The following is a 25559-nucleotide window of genomic DNA, read 5'->3' on the forward strand; positions in this document are numbered from 1 at the left end:
ACCCTATTTCCTACTTTAAATCTTGGCCATTGGCATCCACCTTAAGATTAGGGAGGCCCTAGAAGACATGCCCTGGTCTCTGGAGCCATACTTTGCTGGGTTCAAATTACAGTTCAGCATAGACTGGCTGTGTAGCCTTGAGTGTGTTGCTTCACCCCCTGGGCCTCAGAGTCTTCATCCATGAAGTGGGCCTGGACTGGTCTGCACCTAACCGTGGGTGCTGTGTGACATCAGTGGGAACCACACACAAAGCATCCAGCATACAGTGAATGCTCCACATCACTGGTCCTTTCTTTGGTGTTATGCCACCTGCTGAAGTTGGAGGCCCTTTCCCAGCCCTGGTCTGCAGCTTCTCTCCCACTGCTGAAGGAGGTGAACAGGGTAGGCATCAGTCTGGTGAGGGCAGGATGTTTGGGTAAATATATCCTGAGGCATTTCCAGAAGACTCTTCTTTGCCATACTGCAAGCTAAGCTCTGAAGGGAGCTTGGTGATGGGACCAGGCTACAGCCCCAACTTAAGGCAAGGGTCAGTAAAATGAGGTGAGGACTATAGGTTAGGGACGGGGTGGAGGAAATCCAGGAAGACTTCCTAGTGGAGATGACTTGGTGGAAGGGACATAAGGCCAGAGAACAAAGCTGGGCCTGATAGGTTTAGTTATGGTCTTTGCTCCACCTCGTCTCTGTACCTGGATGTCCTCCAGGGCCCTGCCATTTTCCACAGGGAGATCTCTGTCCTGAGGAAGAATAGAGGATCCTGAGTGGGGGGGGTCTCTGTTCTCCTCAAGGCAGGAGGCCATGTCAAGGATGCACACAGAGGACAGCTATTTGTGGCTCATCAGGGATTTGACTCACTTTGGGGGGTGGGGAGGATGTGCAGAAGGGGAGATGGGGACGAATGAATCACAGAATCTGACTGGAGTAGTTGGTGACACATGGATAGAGCCTGTGTTACCACTTCCAATCAGGCTTCAGCTATTGGTATGGGGCAGGGATTGGCAGCTGAAGCTCCTGGGTTCCTCCCTGACCCACCTGGTGACCTCTCCAGATGCTTCAACCCTACTGTGCACCTCTTGAGACCAGGCTTGGACGTGGCTCCCCCGTGACAGCCCAGGGATGGGCATACAGAGGCTGCGGCGATATATCCCCCTCCTAAGAGTCAGTTTTGTTAACGTTGGTTTATCCATTTGCTAAATGGGCCTGAGTAGGGGTTACCTTCCCATTGTGCCCGACTCCCTGGGGAATATGCTGGAGAGAGAAGCAGGTACTGCAGACCTAAAAATGTCCACGATCTGTGCCAGTGACTAGGGCAGGTGGCTCCCAGCCTGGGGAGCAGACGGTGGATTCTGGGCAGAGTGGCTGGCAGATACCCTGTGTCCTTGGCTGGGACCCTTTGCGTTACTCTGGAGAGGCCTCAGCTGGTTCTTGAACTCTTCTTGTTCACTGCTGTGTCCCAGCTCTAAACTGCTGGGAAATTCACAAACAATGACACCTGGGTGTCGGTGCCCCAGAGATCCATGATCCTCACCCACCAGGGGAGCTGAGGTGGATGATCCAACTGCCACTGCAGTTTGCAAACCACAACTCCATTTGTCCACAGATGGGAAACTGAGGCACAGAGCTGGATGAGCATGCACAAAGCCCATGGACTCAGGCGCTAGGAATCAGAATCCAAGCATGCAGGAGAAGGCACCATGGGGCAGGGGTGGGTAGAGTCGCTGGGGTGCCCCAGATGGGACAGGAAAACAAGAGATATGGAGAAGACAGCCCAGGTCTGGGCTACTCCTTCCCTGCACTTTCTTTTTGCTTCCTGGAAAAATTGGCTGCTCTAGCGCCCAGCCCTTCTGGGAGAGCCATGAATTATGCACAGAAGCCACAGGCCTGGGCAGGCCCATCATAAATGAACTTTAATAATTCATACGGAGAGGAGCCAGGGAAAGGGAGGGCCTCCTGGGCCAGCCCTGGGGCAGCCACTAGGCTTCCAGCCCCTCTGCAGCCTTCTCCTATCAGCCCACCTGCCTGCTCCTGTGGCACGCAAGGTAGGGCAGGGTAGTGGGGAGGTCACCCGACTCTGGGAAGGTGCAGCCACTTAGCAAATGGCCTATTCTTCCCGGCTGAAGAACGAGGGCCGCCTCCCTCAGGGCTCATAGCCCCAGGCAGAGGTGGACCGTAGACAAAAGAGAGGATGTCTGGTGCAATGCTAGCTAACATAGTAGCCCCAGGAGGCATGTGGAGATCAGTTGCTGTTTGGGGGGCCCACTTAAAGTGGAGTGTGAAAGTGGACTTCACCAAGCAGTTGATGTGCGTGCAGAGACCTGAAGGCAGTGAGAGAGGGGCCCCCTGGACTTCTGAGGAAGGACCGATCGAGGCAGGGGGAACAGCATGTGCAAAGGCCTGTGCACAGAGTACAGGAGTCTATTCAAGCCCCAGTGAGGAGGCCAGTGTGGCCTGAGGAGCAAGGGCAAGGATACCACTGGGTGGACGGCCGCTGGACAGACTTTGCCCTCCTGTGATGGCATAGAGCTGCAGCATAGTGTTGAGAGAGGAAGGACATAATTCCAACAGGCTGTGCATGGAGGTGAACGGACCAGGAAAGGTGAGAGTGAGGGCAGAAGCTGAAGACCGGTGAGCTGACGACTGTATGTGTCCTAGGGAGAGATGGTGGCAACCCAGGGCAGGCTGTGGGCCAGGGAGGTGGTAGGCAGCAGGCAGATTTGGATACTTTGTACAGGTGTGGTGAACAGGACTTGCTGATAGACTGAAAGCAGATTCCAGGTCACCCTGAGGCTTTGGGCCTGAACAGAGGGAGCTGCCATCAGCTGAGTCAAGGGAAGTAGGTGGTGAGGGAGAGAAGGGAGAGTGAGGATCCAGAGGGAGGTCGGGGAATCGGTTTTGGATCCATTCAGTTTGAAAGGCCTGTTAGACATCCAGGTAGCCATGGGACACCAGCAGCTGGACATTTGAGAACTGGGGTCCTGAGGAGAGGTGTGTGTCATCCTGACTGGCATTCATTAGCTATGTGACCTTGGGCACATCACTCAGTTGCTCTGTGCCTCAGTTTCCCCCTCTGGGGAGTAGGGTTGAACGACTGACTTGAAGATGAATCGAGGCAGTGCAGTGAGAGCCCTGGCCTGTCACCGCTGTGATGCCTGACTCACAGGCACAGGCCCCAGGAAGGAAGACCCCAATTAGAGCCCTTGGGAAATGAGTCTCCAGATGGCCTATGGAGGCCTCAGACCCCTCCTCCTTGGGCAAAGAGACACAAACGGAGATCTGGAGAGACGAAGCACAGGGCTAGATGTGGGCCACAGAGCAGGGCTTGTTATACGACAGGGGCTGGGGGGAAGACGGCCTCAGAGCTCCTCCTTCCCACCCAGGCCATCACCAAGGCCCTCCAACATGAACTCTGGCCTGGGTCCCCATGCCTTCCCTGCCCCTTGGTGCCTTCCCCAGCCACTCTCCAGGTACTGCAAGGGCTGCTCTCATGGAGGCTGGAGCCGTCCCCCTTAGGCTCTTCTCCCTACTGCTGGAAAACTCCAGACCAGGTATGGTGAGCAGGGTCCTGCTCAGGAACCCCGTGACTGTGGGTGTGACAACCACCTCACTCCCAGAGAGATGAAAGGATGTTACCAAGGTCACAGAGCTAACCGTGGCAGAAACTGAAGTCAGGCTCAGGTGACCCTCCATGCTTTCCTAACCACTGCTGGGGAACCTCTTTCCCCTTCTCAGCCAGAACAACCCTGGCTGAGGCCTACATCGTCTGTGGGTCCTTCCTGACTGCTGCTGCCCCTGTATGCCTTAATCCTGCACTGATGGTGGGGAGTGAGGCCGAGGTCTGTGACCATTTGCTGTGTGAGTCTGGACACTCTCCATCCCTCTCTGGGCCAAGTGGGCTGCCTGGCGCTCCCAGCCCGGGGCCATGCTGCTCTCTGGCTCCAGGTCTTCTCCTGCCCTCCCCCCACTCAGGCTGTTAGGAGTAAATACTGGGCTGGACCCAGCGCCCTAATTAAAGCTGGCTGATTGTTCACTGTTAGTCTGAGGGAGGGAGGCACAGTCTCGCTGCCTTCTAGCTGAGAGCCAACTAGAAGGAAAAGCTTTTTCCCCAGGAAAGATAGGGAAGGGACAGCCCGTAATTAATAACCTCATTAAGGAGCAGTATTTGGGCAGGGTCCCAAGATACACATAGTCGAGGCCGATGGATTTGGACTAATTCGAGCTTTGGCAGCACCAGCCCCTCCCCAGCTCCCCCGGGTCTCTGAGAATCACTTGTGATAAGTGGACTGCCTTTGTCCCTGTGTGCTTGGGGATGGTGGGATGGGGATGGCATAGGGGGTCAGGTGCTATGTTGCCCATACTATAGGGGTTTGTTTAGCTGAATCACAAATCAGTTGAAGATGGGCCAGTTTCTTTGAGTCCTTTGCCTCAGTTTACCTATTGAAGGGGTGGTGGCTAGCTGGGGAGCCTCATTCCACCATGAATCAGCTGGTCCAGCAGGCTCCCCACTCACCCCGTGCTGACTGGCCTCCATATCTGTAGGCGCTCTTATGTCCTTGGCCAGGAGTAGCTGGGCGCAGTTGTTCTCTCAGGAGCGAGTGACCTTGGCTAGACTTTTCCCCTCTGCCATCCTTGGGAGGCTGCGATCGAATCAGGGTCAGGGGTTTTACACTGGCTTTGAGCCCTGAAAAAGGCCTTTGAGGCTCAAGCATCTTCTCTCTTGAGTAGGCAAAGGGAAGTTTTCTCTGATCACGGGAGGCCCTGCCCTTCCCAGGGATTACGCCTCTGTCAAGGTCTCTAGAGCAGTGCAGGGAGGGGCTGCAGCCCACCTGGAGGCCTCAGTCTAAGGAAGAGGCACAGCAATCCCATGCTTAGTGAGCTGCAGGTCTGCGGAAGAAGATTGGATTGTGGGTCTGTGCACATGAGTGTGTGGGGCAGTCATCATTGCTGACATTCCTTCCACGGGACCCTGGTGTCCACCTGCCTCTTCTTTGGGTCCTGAGAGTAGACACGTGGTAAGCTTTATCTCCGTTTTCCAGATAGGAAAACTGAGGCCTAAAAGGACACATCTGGCTCAAGGCTTCAGAAGAGCCAGGGCTGGATCCTGGCACTCAGTCTAGGTGGAGAGGGACATTCACCCGAGTGGTCAGGGAGGACTCCCTGGTAGAGGTGGCTCTGGAGGTGCCACAATCCTGGGGTGCAGCCTTGAGTTTTCTGCTATTTACAGCAAGGCTGTAATCTAGGGGAGGGCTGGCCATGGCTGGTGCTCTGCTTCAGCAGAGGCTACAGCTGTTCTCTGAGCTTTGGGTGACTGTTGGGGGACCAACACAGGCCCCCTAGGCCAGGGTGGGGAGTGGCCCCCTTGCCCGCTCACCAGTTATCTTCCCCTGGGCTGGGGTCAGCCTGACACAGGCCCTCTAGCCCACCTCTCTTGAGCTTTGTTCATGTCTGTATCTCTCCGTCTGTCTCTTACTACCCTTCTCCTGCCCTATCTTTTCTTCCTTCTCCTTCAGAAGACTGCGAAGGCACCGAGGTGGGAGGTGGCAGGCCAGCTGAAATATAATCAGAATAATTAAATAGCAATTTATTTTAAATCATCGCCTCCCCCAGAGCTGGGAGAATAATTGGCCAGCCTGTCATGAGAGAAGCAGGAGACCTGTGGGCTGCCACCACTGCCAAGTTTGGTTCACATGCCCTTAGCAGCAAGTGGCCTCCACTGTGCCTGCTCCCCCACACCCCTCACCTGCCCCAGCCTAGTCCTCTGTTTTGCCATCTGCCCCTCCCGCTTCACCTACAATTCCACACTTGGCACACCTCCAACCCCAACATGATGGCTGCTCTGCTGAGCTAGTGGGGGGACAGTAGATTGCTCATAGGTATCCAGTGGAACCAGTTTTATCCAGGCAGTCTGCCTGGTGGAGGCAGCCTACAGCTGGGCTTTGATGGCAAAATGCCTCCATAGCAGTGGTAAGGACGACACCGCAGAGGCAGATATTGGGAGGCCCCTATTAGGCCTTGGCCTCCCTGGACCTGCTCCTGTCTGCTCTGGAACAAATCCTGCCTCCTTCCCTCCTTGCCCTTCTGCAGGGTCCAGCCGCCCACACCCACCCATGTCCTCCGAGGGTAAACCTGCAGTGTCACCTGTCTCTGGTTTTTTGATTTGTTTAATTATAGATGAGTTTTCTGCATAATTTATTCCAAAAGCCTGGATTATACTGTACAATTAAATCACATTCTGATCAACAACTTTGCGTATAAAATTAACAACTGGCAACAGTTTAATCTGTGCTGCTGCATCTGCACATAGGCTCTTTCCTTTTTTCCCCTCATCCCTCTCCCCCTCTCCCCTTCTCTGGGCTTCTCCTACCCCCTCCCCCTGCCCTGCCCCTCCCCTCTGGGGGAGCCTGTGCAGCTCAGAGCTGGAGGCCCCCAGGGTGGGCTCTGTAGTTTGACCAGGGCCTCCCCCGGGTACTAACTGGGGTCTCGGTGGTTCTGCCTGCCAAAGGGGGTCCTCATCCCCAGCTCCTCACCATACATGTGGATGACCTTGCTCCCTTGCCTGATAGTGACAAGGCCTCTTCTTTCACTTACTCTTCTCAGTTCTGAAGCGTGCCCTGGAGAGCAAGGCCTGGCGTCCTGCAGCCCCTCGGTCTTCTTCCCGCTGGGCTGCCCTCAGCCTGCCAGGCCTGGGACGAGTGTACCTCTGCCCTTTGCCCACTCCTGGCCTCTCTTAGCCATTAGGGGAATCCTTTCTACACTGCCTCCCTCCACATCCTTCTCCCCAAGTGCAGGCATTCCTAGGAGATTTTATAAACACCGGGGGCTGTATTGGATAGGCTTCTAGCCCCCAGGAGTGCCTGGTAAGTATGCCAGACATCAAGGCTGCCACGTAGATTTGGCCATTGACACTATTCAGCCAGTCATTTCCCCTATTTACAGACCAGAATGCTGAGATTTGAAGGGAGCTCAATCCAGGGGCACCTGGGTGGCTCAGTTGGTTGGGCAGCCGACTTCGGCTCGGGTCATGATCTCACAGTTTGTGAATTCGAGCCCTGCGTCGGGGGGCACAGAGCCCGACAGCTCAGAGCCTGGAACCTACTTCAGATTCTATGTCTCCCCCTCTCTCTGCCCCTCCCCTGCTCACGCTCTGTGTCTCTCTGTCTCTCAATAAATAAACGTTAAAAAAAAAAAATTGAACGGAGCTCAATCCTCCCCCTCCCTCCAGGTCACACAGCCAGCCACTGCTGCAGGAGGCTGCCCAGAAGCTGCCTTGTCCTGGAAGGGTGGGGTCAGGGAGCTGATGGAGCCAGGAGGACAGGTCTGGCTTCTTTCTAAGTATGTGGCCCTGCACCCATCCTTGCCAGGGGCCTCAGTTTTTTAGCTTATGGAATGGGGGCCCAGTGCCTGCACCTCCCTGGGTTCAGGCACATGGAGGTTACAGGGATACAAGGCTCTGTCCTCAGCCTCTCCCTCTCCTGCCCATGCCAGTCATCCTGAGGGCTGCAGCCCCTGGCTGCACGTGCCTCCTCCCAGACACTCTCTCTCCTCCCTGTCTTGCTAATTTGGCACTTAGAGACACTTGGAGATAAGCAGTGTCATCTCGATGAAGAGCATGGAAAATCACAGGGATGTAGGGAGCCAGCAGGTGGGCCTACCCTGTTGGGAGGGTGACCCACGGGCAACACTGTCTGACCAGGGAGGCGTTGCAGAGCTAGGCACCTGGACCCAGGCTAAAGGGAGCCCAGACAAGATTTGGTCAGCTTGCCTTTGACCCAGCAGGTCCGTGGATCCTGATATATCCCCCATACTTCCAAATCCCCCATGCCATTCTGCTAGAAAGAGTATGACTGTATCTGGCTAAGGTTAGCCTTGGCTTGGTGGGTGGTTTCTCCAGCCTTCAGACAGGAACTCTATAGGTGCATAGTTGACTCCTGGCCTCATTAGTCCCTTTTGTCACCCTTTGGAGCCAGCACTGGTACCCTAGCCAAACCCTGGAACCCACAGAATCTCTTCTCTGTGACAGTGAAATGATTTATCTGTCATGTTCTTTTTATTTTATTTCACTTATTTATTTTTTTTAACATTTATTTATTTTTGAGAGACAGAGCGTGAGTGGGGGAGGAACAGAGCAAGAGGAATACACAGAATCCGAAGCAAGCTCCAGGCTCTGAGCTGTCAGCACAGAGCCCAATGTGGGACTCGAACTCATGGACCATGAGATCATGACCTGAGCCAAAGTCAGACGCTTAACCGACTGAGCCACCCAGGTGCCCCTATCATGTTCTTTTTAATACTAAGACATACATATTGCCTTCCTAATTGGGTTTGGTTTAGGTGAATAATTAGAGTAACTTATTTTCCCTGGCATTATGTAGCTGGGGCCTGGGGTCTGTCCGTCAGGCCCAGGGTGCCAGACCAAGGGCTAGAGCCACCCCTAGATCCCAGGAGGATGTGTGTGTCCTGATGTGTCATGGGTGGACCAGTCCCTGTGGCCTACAGCAGAGTCTAGAGCTGTTTAGTCTGGGAGTGGAAGTGGGAAGATTGTATGTGCCTGTGAGCATGAGTGTGTGTGTGTGCGCGTGTATGAGTGTGAATGAGAGAGTGGGAGGGAGGAAGGGAAGAAAAGAGTGTGTATGTCTTGGGAGGAATTCGACTTTATCCTGAGATTTGGCTCTTCTAAATTCTTTTCGTGTTGAAATAGTCTTTTTAGATGAAATGATGGTGATTGTAATAATAATGTGTTGTCTGAACAAAATAAAAACTTGGCATCCGTGTCTGTTCTTCCAATTAATTTTCTTTTACTTATCTGTGAGATCCTAGAATGAGAGACCTATAGATACAGTAGGAAAGAGTCAACAGCCTGGGGCCGAATCAGTGGTGTGCTAGTAAATGTTTACAACTCACTTTCCAGGGGGAAAAACTGTGATTTGTAGCATTTACTGATTTCTGCAGTATAAATATTCCCACTATGGCCAATTTCAAGTTCTCGAAGTGACGGTCCTGAATGCAGAGCTGGGAGGAAGTGCACACTCTTGGCCCTTGGTGACTCTAGCATATGCGTGCATCAACTTCTGTGTTCACTTCTTGGGTGGGTGATCTTGGGCTAGTCACAAAAAGCCCCTGTGTCTCAGTTTCCTCATCTGTAAATTGGGGATGATAACGTTTGCTTCTTTGTGAGGACTGAAGCGAGAGAGCAGGTGGCATGCCGGCACCATTCCATGTGCATAATGGGTGCCCTTGTACATATTAGTCCCAGGAAGGATTATGATTGGCATTCGTCCCCTAGACCAGTGAATGGCTGAGGTCAGGGCCAGGGCAGAGCTAATGGTTCCCTTTGGAGAGCAGCTCCTTGACCTCACCCATTTTTGTACCTAGCTGGACACAGGACTGTGCAGCAACCCATCTCAACATTAGCCCCCCTGGGGCTCCGTCTCAGGAGCACAAAACAGCCACCTGCCCCACTGTCCATCCACAGCCAGGGCCAAACAATCAGCACCTGGTACACAGGCGCAGGGGCCAAGCGAGCTCTCCATTCTCTGCTGGGCTTTGCCCTCCTGGCTAGCAGCTGATGCCTGATTGCCCTTTGTAGCCTGGTCTGTAGCCTGGCCTCCTCCTGGGCGTGGGGTTAGTTTTTTCCCCATGGTGGGGAGTGGAGGTGGGCATCAGGCTGTGGCTCAGCCAGCAACAAGCTGAAGCTAATACCTGTTTCTTTTGATGTTGATTTTTTTTTTCCATCATGGTCCTGACATTCAGCTTGGCAAATTGCAATTAGTGATCCGCCCGCCTCCTGCTCCAAGTTCCCATGCCAACCGACCCGGGCACACACAATGGCACAGGCCCAGCCCCCCAGCCACAGGCCTGAAGATGGATGTGGGGCAGGGGGCTGGGGTGGCAGCTTAAGCTCTTCTGACCCAGGGAGCTAGCAGAGTCCTGGCCCTGAGTGGCACTGGGGAGTGTAAGGGAGGTAGCAGACCCAGGGCCAGACACAACCTCCTGGATCCTATGGCTTCTGGGTCCCTCCTCCAGAGGCTGGGTGGCTGGTATCACCCAAATCGTATCTTGCCCTGTGGACTGTGCTTAACCCGTGGTGTATTTAAATCTCTGTGGTAACCCTCCTATGAGCCCTCCCTGGAACGGCCTTGTTCTGCATCTGGTGGGTTGAGGAAGTTGAGATGCCTTTTCAGATGCATTGGTGCACAGGCCTGTGTCACAGCAGAGAACACCTTTGGAAGTGTGGAGAACATCTCTCTGGCTGGCTTTTGTCAAGGACCGCTATGACTTTGCTCACCTGATCTCGTACAGCCTGAAGGAAGGGTCACAGGTTAGAACCTGGGCCAAGCCTCTCCCCAGATGCCATTCCTGTTCATGCATGTGAGCTGAGAATACTGAGCTGTGTGGCCATCTGTCCATCCTGTCCACTCACAAATATTCCTGTGCAACACCCTGCACCACCTGCTTTCATGTCCTTCTCATACCCTGCGAGGTAGCCCTAAATTATTCCCAATTTCTAGAGGAGGAAACTGAGACACGGATGGGGTAGTATCAGTTCACAGTAACACCAGTGTGAAGGAGACCTGCTCAGGCAGGTGGCTTAGGTGAAAGACTCTGGAGGTGCCAGGCCTCCAGAAAGGGGTGGGACAGTCTGAACTGGACCTGTGGGTGGCCAGTTCATGCAGGGTGTGTATGTATGAGCTTCAGATAGCATCTGTTTCCCTGGGTGCTGGAAAGGTGAGGGCTGTCACCGCCCCAGGTTCTCCATATCCTTCTCAGTTGAGGCCTACAGGGGGCTGGGAGGGGGGCAGGCAGGGATCTGCCCCCAGCTACACAATGACTTGGTGGTGACAGCAGTGACTCCTGTTCCCTCCCCTTCCTCAGGCCCCACCCAGCCTTGGGGACAGGAGACTCTGAGATCCCAGCCTCCGCGTGGCTCACTCATGTCCCCCTCTTCCCTGGTGTCCAGAGTCCCCCTGTTCAGAGCATCCACATCAAGGGCTAGCTCTTCACAGTGAAAAATAGTCTCCCTGCAGGCTTCTTGGAGCTGCTGGACTCCCTCAGTGCATTTAAACTACAATCTGCTCTCCTCCCCGGCTGTCCAACAGTACGTGAGGAGAGCCTGGGCCACCAGGTCTAGTCTTCAAAAGGAATCATAGGCTCACTCTGCTTCCTAGCCTTTGTTTCTCCTCTAGTGAAAATTGAGTTCTGAAGGAGTGGCTGCTACTGGTCATGCCCCAGGTCACTCGGTGCTGGGCTGTCCCAGCACTGTGAGGGGGGGCCCTCCTGACACCTTTCTCCTCTATGCACACAGGATGCAGCACTGGGCCCGGCGCCTGGAGCAAGAGATCGATGGTGTGATGCGGATTTTTGGGGGCGTCCAGCAGCTCCGTGAGGTAAGCCCTGGTACCCTTTGCTTTCTGCTCAGAGACCCTTTTCTGAGTGGGAGTGGGAGAAGGACTTCAGAAATAAGGAGTGAGGAAGGTTTGGCATGGTGGGACACTGCTGGGCCCGTGGGGGCAGGTAGGGAAATAACTAGAAAATCAGTGGCTCCTCCAGGTCTTGGCCTGCTCTTCCCAGTACTGAACAGTATCCAGTGAGCTCCGATGTTGGGGTGTTGGGCTTTCGGGTTTTCAGGTGGGTGAGGTCTGTGTTTGACGCAGCGCCTGAGGCAGGAGGGCAGGCCCTGGAGGGTTCAGGATGCAGTTGTGCATGGAGGCTGAGGACTGTCCATGCAATGAGTGGGGTGGCCAGGCCAAACAACAGTGGAGAGCAGTGCTGGCTGCTCAAGGCGCTGTAGCAGGAGATGGGTTGAAAGCCTGTGCTTGGCAAGTTGAGGGATCAGGGCAGGAGGGGTGATTGATTAGGCGCCAGCGACCACATTCATCCTCGGAGATTATGTTAATGTTTGAAATAGTGATGTGAAGAGCAGGCCATCCGTCACCCCCAGAAGGCTGCAAAATGTGTCGCTGTCAGGTTCCTGAGCCGTCGCTCTTTGTGTGGAGATGCGGAAGCTCTGAGAGCTGAGCTCTTGGAGTGCTTGGGGGGACTCCCAGGGACCTGTGGGACTTTGGGAGCTCGTTGCTAGAGGCTTGGGCCAGGATGCCTGACCAGAACCGAGCAGGGGATTAACAGGGTTCTTCTGCCGATGGTTGTCCCGGGAACAGCAGAGTAAACAGAGTTACTGTAGGTGGTTTAGCCAAGAGTCCAGGTCTTGACCCAGTGATTAGATATGCCTCTGTTTGTGTCATCCCTCTTGGTCAGGACTGGGATCAGCAGGTGTCACCTCTATGGGGAAGCTACCATGGGGTTTTGTCCTTGGTCCTTTCCCCCTGCTTGGCTTATAGCAGGCACTCAGGAAATAGGGGCGGCAGTGAGTATGTTGACACTGGCTGTGGATGTAGGACCTCTGGCACAAATGGGCCGATCAGGGGTGGCTAACAAGGTGGTAGCATGACAAGGAGAGAGAGTCCAGGTCTGAAGATCTCAGCCCCCAATTTGCTGGGTGTCCTCCCCATAGTGGCCCAACCTCTCTGAACCTCCCAGCCCTGATTGCTGGGATTGAATTGCAGTAACCCCCATCCCACTCTTCCTGTGAACTCTCAGTGACTCAGCCGTACTTGGAGGCCAGCAGAGCTTTCCAGAGAAGGCACTGTAGGAAAAGCTGTTCCAGAACAGAAGTGAATTTATGCTCAGGCATAGCACCCGGCACTAACTAGGTTCTAAGTGGGCACTGCCAAGTGTAGCCTTGTAGGTTAATGAAGAAATGATAGTTCCCTAGAATGTGTGCAAAGTGCCTTTCCAAGTTTGGTATTGTAACATAAGATGTACCCCACATAAGGAGTTAACTATGCACCTCCGGTCAAGAACCTTCCACGCTTCGAATTCTCAGTGTGAGGACATTATTTATTTTATAGTCATGGACAACTCAGACCCTGATAGTTTGCCAGTGAGAAAATAATGCACACGTTTCATGCATGCGATTTGGTTCTGTCTAAACCATTGAGCTCCCTGGCTGGTGAGAACCAGAGAGAGAAGCCTAGCTCAGCACCCTACTGTGTGCTCCTGGGAAAGTCCTGGACCCTCTCTGATTCTCATTCTTGGTCCATGGCATAGCTGGGAAGTCTGGCTAGAGGACAAGGTGGTGAGAATTGCAGTGGATAGGTTGACACAGATACACCCCCTTTTCTAGAAATATGAATTCCCCTTACTGATCATTTTCATTCCTAGGATGTGTTGATCATTTCCTTTCTGATGGGAATTGAGTGATTCCAGACACTTTCATCAACGAGCACATCTTGCCCCACCCCCACCTGGCCAGCCATAACCAAAGTCAGGCAGCCAGCTGTGGCAGACCTGAGACTTGGGATGGGACTCCTGACTCCTGTTCCAGGGTGCTGCTCCCCCTCTGGTTGCACCTCTTGGAAGGGTGGGCAGGATGAACCTGGGGAAGTGAGGAGCTGGGCTAGAGCAGGGGCCATGCTTGGTGTAGCTGTGGCCTGCCTGGCCGCAGGCAGAGGAGTGCTGACCTGGTATTCCTGGCTGGCTCCTCCTGGCATCCCTCTCCCTACCGACGGGTGCCAGCTCTCCAGTGGCTCTCTGTCCTGCTCCAGTTTTTTCTCACCGCTACCTCAGCCTCTTACTTCCTGCTGACAGCTCTGGGCCTGCTTCTTGGCACTGGACACTCTGGCGAGGTGGGCGGCAGGGAAGCAGGTGAAGAATTCTAGAAGAAAAGGACAATCCCACGGGAGCAGGAGGCAGCCAGCCTCCCCACCCCCTACAGCCCATCCCAAATCTGACTGAGTCACCATGGCTCTCCTTCAAATGCACGTGAGAGGGCCCGTGTACCCAGCCTATGCCCAGCTCCGATGGGTCAGGAGGATGCTTGCAGCAGAGCCCTGACCCAACTGCAGACACTCCCGGGGATCCTGGCACCAGCTCTGCCAAGCTGACAGCCTCATTCCCCAGTGGCCTCCCCAGGTCTCCCTGAGCTGATTCCCTGCTACCCCCAAACACCCTATAGCCAGGGTGTCCTGGCATCTGGGCCCCCTTGGCCTTCTGCTGCATGGCTGCCCCACTCCCAGAAGCTGGGCGCTGCAAGAGCTGGCAGCTGCAAGAGTCCAGAAACTGCAGACAGTGGCATTTGGGAGCATTTTCCTTGACTTGGCACTTTCTTCCTCCTGACCTCATCACAACATCGTGGGGGCATGGCTAGGTGCAGACTGGGGCCCACTTACAGGTTAGAAGCCATGGCACACCTAGGTGGGATGTGGGGGCTCTGTGAAGACCGCATCATGTTTCCTTGTCTAAGCCCAGGTCCAGCACACAGTGGGAGCTCCTGCTGTGGCCTGGTTCTCACATGTCATTCCCACCCCCATGCTTAGCCAGACACTCCTAAGCCATGCCCGCCCTGGGTACCCCAGCCCCACCTCCCCCCAAGCCCTGGCCTACTCCTGATGTGAACAGGCCACGAAAGTGTGGACTGTATACTCTGCCCCCTCCAGAACCCCTGGAGGCTGATGATGGTCTCCCAAGCTCCTACTCTGCCCTCCCCCATCACCACCATATTGTCCCCATCCTCTGGGGCGAGGTGGGGGGGGGGTGCAGGGAAGAGCAGAGAGCATATGCTTGGGCTCTGAACTCATTTACATAATGAGGCTGATCAGGATGAATAATTCATCAGGTGCCTGGGGGTGCATGGGGGGAGGATGTGGAGATGGCTGGTCTCCCCACTTTGAAGACCAGGTCACTCTGATGGGTATAGCCAGGGACCTACTGACTTTTGACTGGGTGTCCAGGTAGAAGGGGAACAACTCTGGGGACCTTGTGGGAAAGCAAAGCTGGAGAGATTGTAGTCAGACATGAGGAAGCATCAGTGGCTCATCAGGTGTGTGTCATCCTGAGATGGGTTTCTGACCTGGGTGAGACACCTTCTTTGCAGAGTCTCTAAAGAAGGAAGTAAGAAGATCCTCTCTCTGGGGTGAGGGAGGGCTTCCTGACCAGAGCTGGGCTGGGAACTGAGACCTGGGATGATCATGCCTGGGGTCCACAGGCCATCCTCTGAGAAGTGTCAAGTCAAGTCTAGACCCATCGGGGCCTTTCTCATTCCACATCAACCCCTCCTGCCTCGCCTCCTGATTGGGGCAGAAATGGCTTAGAGCCCTGTCCACATCCCTGGCTGCTGCAGTTCCATGATGGCCTCAGCCTAGCTGCATGCTGCTAATTACTCCTGTAGTCCTTTCATATAAATGGGGAAATCAAGGTCCTGAGTGACAGTCTTCTCTAGTCAGTCCCATTCTGGAGCCCTGACAGGCCAATCTTAAGTAGTAGTGGGGATGGGGAGAAGCACCAAGCTAGAAGTGCAGGCCTGGGGCCTGCCTGGAGGAGCTACCCTGAAGCAGCCCCTCCCCTAAGCCATGGAGCTACATCCACAGAAAATAGGACCCTGGGACTCAGATCCCTAACCAAATCTCCTGCTCCCCTCCCCACTGCTGTGCTTCTCTGGACTGTCATGGTGATTCAGACCAATGGCATCCATGTGTCCTCACTTCTCTGGGTAGCCAGAAATGGCATTTTTGAACCAGTGACGGTGCCACAGTCCCAGCCCATCTTGTCTGCCCCTGGCCATCCCTGTACCCCGTCTGCTCACTGCTCCCTGGGAATGTGTAATTAATATTTGCGCAGTGCCACATCTGGAGCTGGCTCCTGGCAAGGACCAAAGTCTGGCCACATCAAGAGTGCCTTTCCTGAGGGGCTCAGCAAAGTGGAAACAGGGCCCCTTCTTAGGTGCCTTTGAGACACGCCTCCTGCTGTTTCTCCAACTTTCCCCACTGACTGGTACCCCCAATTCCTGAAACTCATGCATACTCACATACTGGTTTGGGGGCGCTGGCCAAGGCTGTTGTTGGCCTCCACTGGGGAGGGTCCTCTCTGGGCTTCTGGGCATTCAGGTGGGGTTAGCACTGTCCAAAAGTGCCAGGGAAGCTCAGAGCCCCAGAGGGAGCTGAGGCAGAAGAGAAAGAAGGAAGCTGGGGTAGGGGGAGGTGTCAGGGAACAGAACAGCCCCTGGAGGGTCAGGAAAGGGGAACTCAAGTGATTGTGACCCCCAGACCCCATAGTTGGTCTTTCTGTCAGAGCACCGTGGTTCACATGTGCCCCGAGAGTCAGGCCTGCAGCTCCTTGGCCAGGCGGACCCCTACCCCCAACCCCTTCCCTCATCTTGGGGACCAGCACAGGTCAGAGTCAAGTGAGGGGTGGTGAGGGAGCCCCACCCAGGCTCATCATAACCTCTCCTCAAGGCTTCCAGAAGCCTCAGTCCTAGGGGCTCTGCTCTTGCTCCTCACAAAGCCGACACCCGTCCTCCAGCCACCTCCTAGTGAGTCCCAATGGAGCCCTCCTCTCTCCTGGTGAAGATGATCAGGATGTGGGGTGCGTCCGGGTGGAGGTGGGGAGGGGGGCGCGAGTGTGAAATATGCCGCTGGGTAGGGATTGCTGCCGCTCGCCTCCCTAAAAACCCACATATATTATTCTTTAATGGAAAGTTAATTGTCTTATTATTCCCTCCATATGGTCCTCTTGCTCGGCACCCAGCGGGGATGCATGGGGCTGAGGAGGGGCTCCTGGGAGGGCATCTGAAACATGGTGAGGCTGCCACTTGAGCATAATTGGATACACAGAGGCAGATGCATGAAAGCCTGGCCGAAGCCTGCCTGGACCCCCTCTCTGTCTCACCAGCGCAGGCTCCCCACATCTTTTCCTTCCAGGCCTGTCCTGGGGGGGTGGTGCCTCTTCTGCCCCTCCCCCCACTTAAGGTCTGGGATGCTCTCTTCTGAGTACTGTGTGGTGAGAGAGGGAGCCTGTGTATCCTCCTGCCTGCCCCCTCCCCCCACACACTCCTTTGTCGCCTACAGGAGAAAATTCCATTTTTGAAGCTTTTCAAAAGCCGTTTAATCTGTGGTAGGAACTCCTGCCTGAGGGCCAGCTAACTGGCTTGGGTCTCCGGCACCCCTTCCACACACCCTCCCATCAGAGAAGGGGTGCAGGGAGGTCAGTGTGGGGGAAGGGCTGCCCTGAGACACTTTGCCCAGGGGCCGTGGCTTATAGTTGGCCATCCCTTCCATGGGGACCAGCTGCTAGAGCCTCCCCCACCCCAAGGGCTCCTCCAGGACTGCTAAGGCTGGGCCAGTACCCTTCTCAGCCCCTGTCTTCTCCCAGGCCTCTCCTCTTCCTACTCCCCACAGAGTGTGAGGATGTTAGGTCAGAAAGACCTCACAGCAGGTGGAGGATGCTGTGACAGAAAGGCCCCCAGAAGGGCCTGAGTCGGTGGTTGCCTCCGTGGCCAATTCAGAGCCTCTTGCTCCTGGAGTCTTAGAGGGGGAGGCTGGAGCAAGGAGCCCTGCTAGGAGGCTTCTGGAGTTCTGGCACAGTCTTAGTGAGGAGCTGCTGCCCAGGTGCCTGTGGAGGTCGTGGGTGTGGTGGGGACAGGTCTATGGGAGAGGCCTCTCTGGGTGGGATCAGCAGGCCCATGGCTGGTGGTACAGGCATGGGAGAGTGACCATCAGCTTCCAGCTTGTGTCAAGAGGTCACTGTGGGGCCACAACCGAGGTCAGTTCCAGAGGATAGGGACCAGCTCAGATCTGGAGAAGAGAGTTGTGCATTCCTAAGGTGAGACCTGCCTGAGGTCCTGCAGCTGGTAAGTGGCAGAACTGGAGCTTGAACATGGAACCTGTGCCATGGGCAGCAACCCCGTGGTGGGTGGTGGTGGAAAGACTGGAGAGGGCAGGAATGGCGGGGCTGTGTCTTCCCACACTGAGGGACCCGGGGCCTGTTGTCCTGCCCCTCTAAATCTTGCTTCCCCGATTCGTGAAATAGGAACCTGAGTGCCTCTATTCTCATGGGAGATGAGAGGATCTTAAGGGACCAGGGACAAGGAAAGGCTGCAAACAGAGTCCTGCAAATGTGGGGGTACCTTTATGCACCCCCCCCCCATCTATCAGATGCTTCCCCTTCTAGGAATTGGTCACAGTTTGGGGAAGTTCAGATGCCCAAGGTGTCCCCTTTGCTTGTCTCAGCCCAGGAATTTGGAAATCTGTTTTCTCCTCCCTGCTGCGAGTCTGTTCTAGCTGCTATAGCAGAATACCATAGACGGGTGGCTTATAAACAACAGAATGTATTTTTAATGGTTCTGGAGGCTGAAATTCCAATATCAAGGTGTCAACAGATTTGGTGTCTGGTGAAGGCCCACTTCACGGTTCGTAGACTTCATGGTTCGTAGACGGCTCTCTTCTTGCCATGTCCTCACATGGTGGAAGGGTGAAGGATCTTTCTGGGGTCTGTAATAAGGACATTAATCCCATTTACAAGGGCTCTGCCCTTATGACCTAATCACTTCCCATAGAGCCCACCTCCAGATACCATCATGTTGGAATTAGGTTGCAACATATGGATTTGGGGGCAACACAAATATTCAGTCCTTAGCACTGGCTGACCATGACATCTTTTGGGAACCTTACAGGGAGAGGCACAAAAGCCACCAGGGCTTGAAGAAACAGGGCCTATGGGCCAGGGAAGGGTGAGTGGTTTCTTGGGCCAGGAAGCTAGGGAGGCAGCTGCAGAGGCATCCCTAGGGAGGAGGCCGGCAGAAGTGAAGGGAAGGTCCCCTATACCCCAGAAGAGGCCTGTGTGTCGGTTTCTCAAATCAGTCAGCCAGTTGGCAGCTTGTCTCCAGGCCTGGTGGATTGGGCATGGGGCTTGGCTAGCAGTAGAGTAGAGGTGGCAGGAAACCACTGATCTCTGGGCCAGCCCCAGGTACTGGCACTGGGGATAGGGTGGTGGGTCAGGAAATGGTGTGGCCAAGGCCAGGGCTGAGGATCATGGGTTCTTGATCCTCAGCTCCAGGGATGTGTGGAAGATTCTCTGATCAGGGCCCCTCAGTCTATTTTTTTATTTTTATTTTTTAAACTTAATTAAGTCATCTCTACAGCCAGCACGGGGCTCAAACCCACAACTCCAGTTGCATGCTCTTCCAGCTGAGCCAGCCAGGCATGAGGTCCCTCAGCTTAAAGAAGAGACGATCTCAGAGGCATGGTCAGAACCTCACCAGGCAGACAGAGTGCCTCTGTCTGGAAGTTTTGGTTGAGAACCTATGGCTTTACACAATACTCCTTTCCTGAAGTGGATGCCCCACAATCCTTCCATCTTGGGAGTCTAAGATGTTTGTCTGCTAGACTTTCCTAATGCAAGACACCCTCACTCCCCATCCCACACACACAGTAAGACTGTTCTGGTGAATACCCTAGCTCTCTCCTGGGGTCCCCAGACATGCTGGCCTTGTAGCCAGGACAGCTGGGGGTCAGCTCCGATGGGGGCTCATATTTGCAGATTGTTGAGAAGAGGCCAGGATCTGCTTCCCTCCCCGCTGGCCTCTGCAGTCACCTCGGGAGAGCAATGGGGCTGCATGTCCAGAGCCAGGAGCTGGTGTGGATGATCAGGGGTGGGAGATGGGGGATGGGGGTAGAGAGCCGAATGGGTTTCCATGCTGGGCCCCTGGGGATGGCTGACCCGATCTGCATTCCTCCCTGCTCCTCTACGCCCATGCATTGCTGGATCGGTGGCAGCCACGGGGACACTTGCCTGAGATTTGTGGAGCCCCGAGCATTTGGCAGAGGCAGAGAAGTAATTGGTTCTGACAAACCACAGCCGGCCCCAGGGGCAGCATGAGCAGCATTTACCATGACCAGGCAGGAGACACAGGCTCAGCCTGGCCTCCCTCCACCTTCTCTGAGCATGGCTCTCCAGTCCTTGTGAGCAAAGATCTAGAGTTTGGAGAGGGTTATAGAGCCTTAAACCTCCTGTCTTTCACATACCTCTCTCCTGGCCCTGGGACCTGGTTCACATACCTCTCTCCGGGCTCTGCAGGGCAGCTAGCTGGCTACTTGTATGTGTGGGTGGAGGCAGGGGGTAGATCCTGGACAGACTCCTCAGACCCCTCCTTGTCCATCCTTGGGTTCTTATGAATCAGGGAACCCTAAGGCTCGAGCATCCTGGGGTCAGAGTGTGGGATCGGGGGCTGGGCCCCACCTAAGAGGATGTACAGTCTGGGTGGAGAAGCAGGCTGCACACGCATGGGATGCACATATACACACATGCCTGCAGTGTACAGATATGCATCTGTGTGCCCACAGGCTGGCATGGGGTAGGTGTTAGCTAGTAACTGCTCGATGGATAAACAAAGTGGCAGGCATCTGAGGACTGAGAGGGAGAAGTCCAGGGCTCTGACTGTCCCACAGAACCATGGGAACCATTCAGCCCCACATGGGGAAACAGACCCTGCATCAAGATAGACCTTCAGTGCCAGATGCCCCCAGACAGGTAGGCTGACATGGGGTCTGCCAGGCTTGGTCCCCCTATGTGAGGGAATGGAGGGTGTGGGGGCCGTGAAAAAGGGCTCAAGAGAAGAGCCAGCTGCAAGATGTGTTGGCACCCAGATATCAGGCTGGGGTGGGAGATGATGGGCTGTTCCCATAGTGACTTAAAGGCCTGGCCAAGGTGTGTGGCCTGGGCAGGGGGAGCAGTGAGCCTTTGGGCCACCCAGCCATTGCTGTGCCTGCCCCGTTCCCACTAGACATCCTAGCTTCTCTCTCTAGTCCACTTGCCACTCTCCTCACTTACCCCCATCCCCTCTGGGTCTGACCCCAGTTTTAAACCCAACCCACAGCTCCCTCCCTCAGGAAGCCCTCCAGGTTGGGGCTGAGGCCAGTGATGTCTGGTGTCCCCACTCCCTTCTGCTTTTGCATCCTTTGGGTACACAGAGAAGACAGGAGCTGCCAGGAGCCTCTGATGGGCATTATATGGGGTAGGGAGATCATGACCAGAAAGCAGGGTCATGCCCAGGCCTCCCCAGAGTCCACCTGCACAGGGCAGTCAGACCTAGAAGGCAGGCAGCCCCCTGTGATTGATTCTTGGTCCCTTGACTCACTGGGAGACACCTCTCTGACCTATAGAGGTTTGTGTAAGGTGGAGTGTGACTGACCACGTGTGGGAGAGGACAGGAGCGTGATGCTGCATGTGGGATGTGAGTATGTGCACGCACAGAAGAGAACCCACAAACCTGCATGTGTGCTGTGTGTGGGGGCATGAGCAGGTATGCACGTGCATGTGCTCAGGAAAACATGTGTGCTTCATGGGGGGTGTGACCAGGCAAGTGTGCATATGCACGCATGTGTATGTGGCTGAGCTCTGTATGGAGGTGGGAGCAGGCATGCTTACAGAGCAGGGTGGGCCTGCGAGGAGGCAGGTGCCAGGAGCTCTGTGTCACCCGAGCAGGCGAGAACTACTTAACTGGTTAATTAGTGAAGCTGAGAAATCTCATCTGTGGGTGAGGAGCTCACATTCATGCACACACCATGTTCCCATATATGGGACACATCCCCCCAAGTTACTCTGCCTGCCGCTGTGCTCAGCAGCCCTGCAGGGGGGACAAGGTGCTAGTCGGCTATGGATCTGTGTCCTCACACCCATGTGTGTCTGCATCCTGGGATGGGTGTTGAACCAAGTGGTCCCACTTTGGAGAGCACAGGCCTGTGCAGGCAGTCCTCATCGTCCCCAGTCCACTGCTCAGAGAGGCTGGGTGGTGAGGCCACCAGGACATTGTTCCCATTTCACAGATGACAGAGCTGTGGCCATGTGCAGGAGCCTCCTTCCTAGGTCTTGGGCATCCTGGTGAGGGAGAGTAGCCCTTCCTTCCCTGGACGGAAGCGTTACTTTCTGGAGATGGCCAAACAGTTTGGGTGTCTACGGGCTTCGAGCAGAGCTTGAGCTTCCTGGACAGGAAGCCCAGGACAGACCTCTCCCACTTACACCCACCAGGTACCTTGTCACCAGCCAGCTTCCTGCATATGCCCTGTAGGCAGACCCTGGGCCTGATCCCCACCCCCCAGAAGCCTGCTGAACACCTCCCCTCTCCTGTCCCCCACCCCCATGCATCCCAGCTCCTACGGCCCCGTGTATCTCCCCTTGTGCGTGACGGTGGCTGCCCCTGTTCTGAATGCTCCACTCAAGTGCAGCTCCTGAGGCACTAATGCCATTTGTTGGGCTTGGCCTTAAGGCCCAGAGTTTCCTAGATGACAATTCCCCACTTTCCTGCTGCCCCCAGACTCCCAGGCTCCGCTGCTGCCTGCCTCATCTTCATGCAGGAAGACCCGGAAGCTGGGTCAAGTGGCAGCCACTTGCCTCTTGATCAGGTGTTGACGGAGGAGCCTTCATTATGCTCCATCTACAGGCACAGAATAAATTGGTGTGCAGTGAATTTATTCTTTTTAAAGAGGGACTTTCACACTGGGGAAAACTTTTTAAAAGAACATTTATATAAAAAGCAATTACCATGCCAGTAATTTTTATGAATTCTCCCCCTTCCATCTCTGCCTTTGTGTTTGAATGTGACCGCCTCCTGGGCAGCTGCAGCCTAGCTCCCTGGCCTCCGGCTACAGCTTCCCGCCTGCTGGAGTACCTCCTCCTCCAGGAAGGCTCCGGATGCAGGGCCCAGGCCCAGCAGGAGTGCAGACTCCAGAGTACGGCTGGGTGGATTTATGTTCAAAACTCGGGTGCTTTGGAAATTTCCTCTTGCATGCATCTGTGTCCCAAGGTTGCTATATGTCCAGGGCTGGGGAGGCCCTTCCCTCTTGGTGGCACTGAGCACTTAAAGGTACCTGCTTCCCAGCAGCCTCACGGCCAGTCCGTGATGGGGGAGGTGGTGGTGTGGGAACAGGTATTTTCCCTCCCGAGGAGCCACTAACAGGCACCCTGCTTCCCCAGCCATTATTGCTCTCACACTCGATGCATTATGTAAATTGTCTCCGTTGCTAAGTGGTGGAGGAACTACTCAGGGGGAACGGAGGTCTGGAGCCTTCTGGGGGGGGGGGGGAGGCAGGAGACTGGCCCTGAGAACTCACTGCTCCACATCAACGGGGGTCTGGTAGCCTCCCAGCTCAGACTAGGACCCCCAGGGCTTGCACGCTGTCACCCCCTCAGATACAGCTTTTTGAGGGCTGTGGCTGTACCCATAGCAGATTGGAGCTTCCAGGAGGCCAGGGGGCTCTCTCATTGGACAGGACCGTCAGACTGGGTCTTTGCCTCTCACCTCAAACTGTCTCCCAGAGTAGGTACTTCTGCCACCTGGACGAGTCTCACCAACAGCATATATACCCATAGAACCTCCTTAGAAACCCTGGGCAGAGGGACACCTGGGTGGGTCTGTCAGTTAAGCATCCAACTTTGGCTCAGGACATGGTCTAATGGTTCATGAGTTCCAGCCCTACATTGGGCTTCATGTTGACAGTGCAGAACCTGCTTGGAATTATCTCTCCTTCTCTTTCTGCCGCTCCCCGCTCTCAAAATAAATAAATAAACTTAAAAAAAAAAAAAAAGAAGGGGCACCTGGGTGTTTCAGTCAGTTAAACATCCGACTCTTGGTTTTGGCTCAGGTCATGATCTCATGGATTCGTGAGTTCAAGCCCCACATTGGGTTCTACGCTGACAGTGCAGGGATTCTGTCTCTCTCCCTGTCTCTCTGCCCCTCCCCTGCTTGTTCTCTCTCTCTCTCAAAATAAATAAATAAACTTAAAAGGAAGGAAGGAAGGAAGGAAGGAAGGAAGGAAGGAAGGAAGGAAGGAAGGAAGGAAGGAACCCTTGGCAGAGCTGGGAAAGGTGTTGTCTATCCATGGGGCTGGGAGAGCCACCACCTGTCCCCTGGGGACCCTGGAGCTCCTTTTCCATGCAGTGACGCACAATGAGGCACATAAGGGTCTTGAAGGCTCCTGGGAAGGACAAGGCCTGAATGACAAAGGGGCTCTCCCATGGTGCTTACCTGGCTTGCAATCTTCCTTTTTGAGACCCAGACCAGTGGTCTGGGTCCAATGTCTGGTTCTCTGTTCCCTGAGGGCTCCGGATTTCCTCCAGCTGAGCCCAACTCTCATCTGAGCTTATGCTTTGTGTGAAGCTCCTCTTTGCAGGTCTCACACTCGTCCCCCCTCCCTCCCTGGGACCGAGGGGCCCCTGGGGTGGACATTCGTCTAGTGCAAGGAGGCCGCTGGGTTGAAGGGCTGCAGGTTTTTGCATTTTCCAGGAAATTACATGAGGAGTTGGGATCCCGGGGAGTGGGTGAGAGTTTGCACAGACGTTTGTGGCTTACCCAGCCCCACTTTTCAGGCAGTCCCTTCCCTCCTCAGCCCTCCCCAAGCATGGCTGCCTGTGAGTCTGGCACAGGTTTAAGTAGAGGTCGGTGCAGAGGTAATGAGTACACCCATGGCTGCACCTTGTGGAAGATGTGGAGCTTCCTCTCCCCACCTGGTACCATCCCCCACTCTGGGCTGCTGTCCCTCAGCTTGCTTTCTGATTACCCCCAACTTTGGGGAAAGGTAGAAGTGGGGATGAGGGGTCACCCAGACCAGGGTCACTACTACTGAGTTGATGTTTTGGCCTAAGGAGCCAGGTCTGTGTACTCAGCTGGTCAGGGAACTGAAACCTCGAACCCCCTTCATTTGCAGTGAGAGTAAACAGAGGTGGTGGTGATGTCAACAGAGCGCAACATCAGCTCTGCCCTTTGGGGGCTCCTGGCTGCGGGCCAGAGGTGGGAGTCAAAGCAGTCCATCTCCTGCCCCTGACTCCTCTGCCTACATTATTCTTTTTCCTTTCTTCCTTCTCCCACATCCCCCTCCTTTCTCCCTTTATTAATATTTTTTTTTCTTATTCTTACATTTCTATATGGATTTTTAAAGTCAGGGTTTTAAAATCAGTGTCATATACGCACATAGTATAAAGCCATGGTTTTAACAGGCATGTTGTGTTAGGAGCACAGCAGCCCCCTCCTCTCCATTTCCAACTCCTCGGAGGCTGTCACTTTCTAATCTCAGAACTCCGTATCTCTAAATGACATACTTATGTCACTACTTCACAATTGCTCAGTTTTAGGCATTATCCACGGACACGCACTAGGGAAGAGGAGGACGTAGCTCTCTGAGCTACGTCCTCCTCTCCCTTTCTTCCCCTCTTCCCCACGCACAGTCCTATCCTTCACCCTCCCAACACCATCACACCGTGATGTGGGTGGGGTTGGACTCAGTGTTGACATTGTCCTGACTTGGGCAGATGCTATTCAGAACTGTAACTCATAGTACACACTTTTGGGTACAATTTTTACATTTTTTTCCTGCAGATAACAACTGTCTGGTGTCTGCTTAGTTTTCTGTGAACCTTTGCTCATGCTGCCCCAAACCCCCTGCTCTTCTCTCTGACCTCCTGTCATACATGCAGATCCACCTGGGATTCTGTCCAGTAAACTGCCCCCAGGAAGTCTTACCTGGAGCCCCCTACTTGCTCCCGCGAACACAGCCTGTGGCTCAGACTGTGCCTGGGATCTCCCTCCCCTCTCATCTGGGTTGGAATCCCTGTTTCCTGGATACCATGGGCTCCACTTCCTTGGTTTCTGATTTTCTCCCTTGTTTGGGTAGAGGACATTTTCAGTTGACTTCTTGAGGGAAGGTACGCGGGAGCTAGACTTTTGAGACTTCCATGTCTCAGAA

The 25559-nt window shown here is 54.6% G+C and overlaps 1 protein-coding gene across 9 annotated transcripts in view; it reads left to right on the forward strand.

The window, feature by feature from the left end:
• The window catches only part of CACNA2D2 (calcium voltage-gated channel auxiliary subunit alpha2delta 2), a 143851-nt gene that overhangs the window by 15734 nt on the left and 102558 nt on the right, over nucleotides 1-25559 (forward strand). For all 9 annotated transcript variants that reach the window (XM_053219327.1, XM_053219323.1, XM_053219324.1 and 6 more), the window contains exon 2: nucleotides 11297-11378. In XM_053219327.1, the coding sequence (XP_053075302.1) occupies nucleotides 11297-11378 (82 nt within the window). The remainder of the gene's footprint in view (nucleotides 1-11296; nucleotides 11379-25559) is intronic.

Source organism: Acinonyx jubatus, chromosome A2, assembly GCF_027475565.1.
Source record: "Acinonyx jubatus isolate Ajub_Pintada_27869175 chromosome A2, VMU_Ajub_asm_v1.0, whole genome shotgun sequence".
Classification (NCBI taxonomy): domain Eukaryota; kingdom Metazoa; phylum Chordata; class Mammalia; order Carnivora; family Felidae; genus Acinonyx; species Acinonyx jubatus.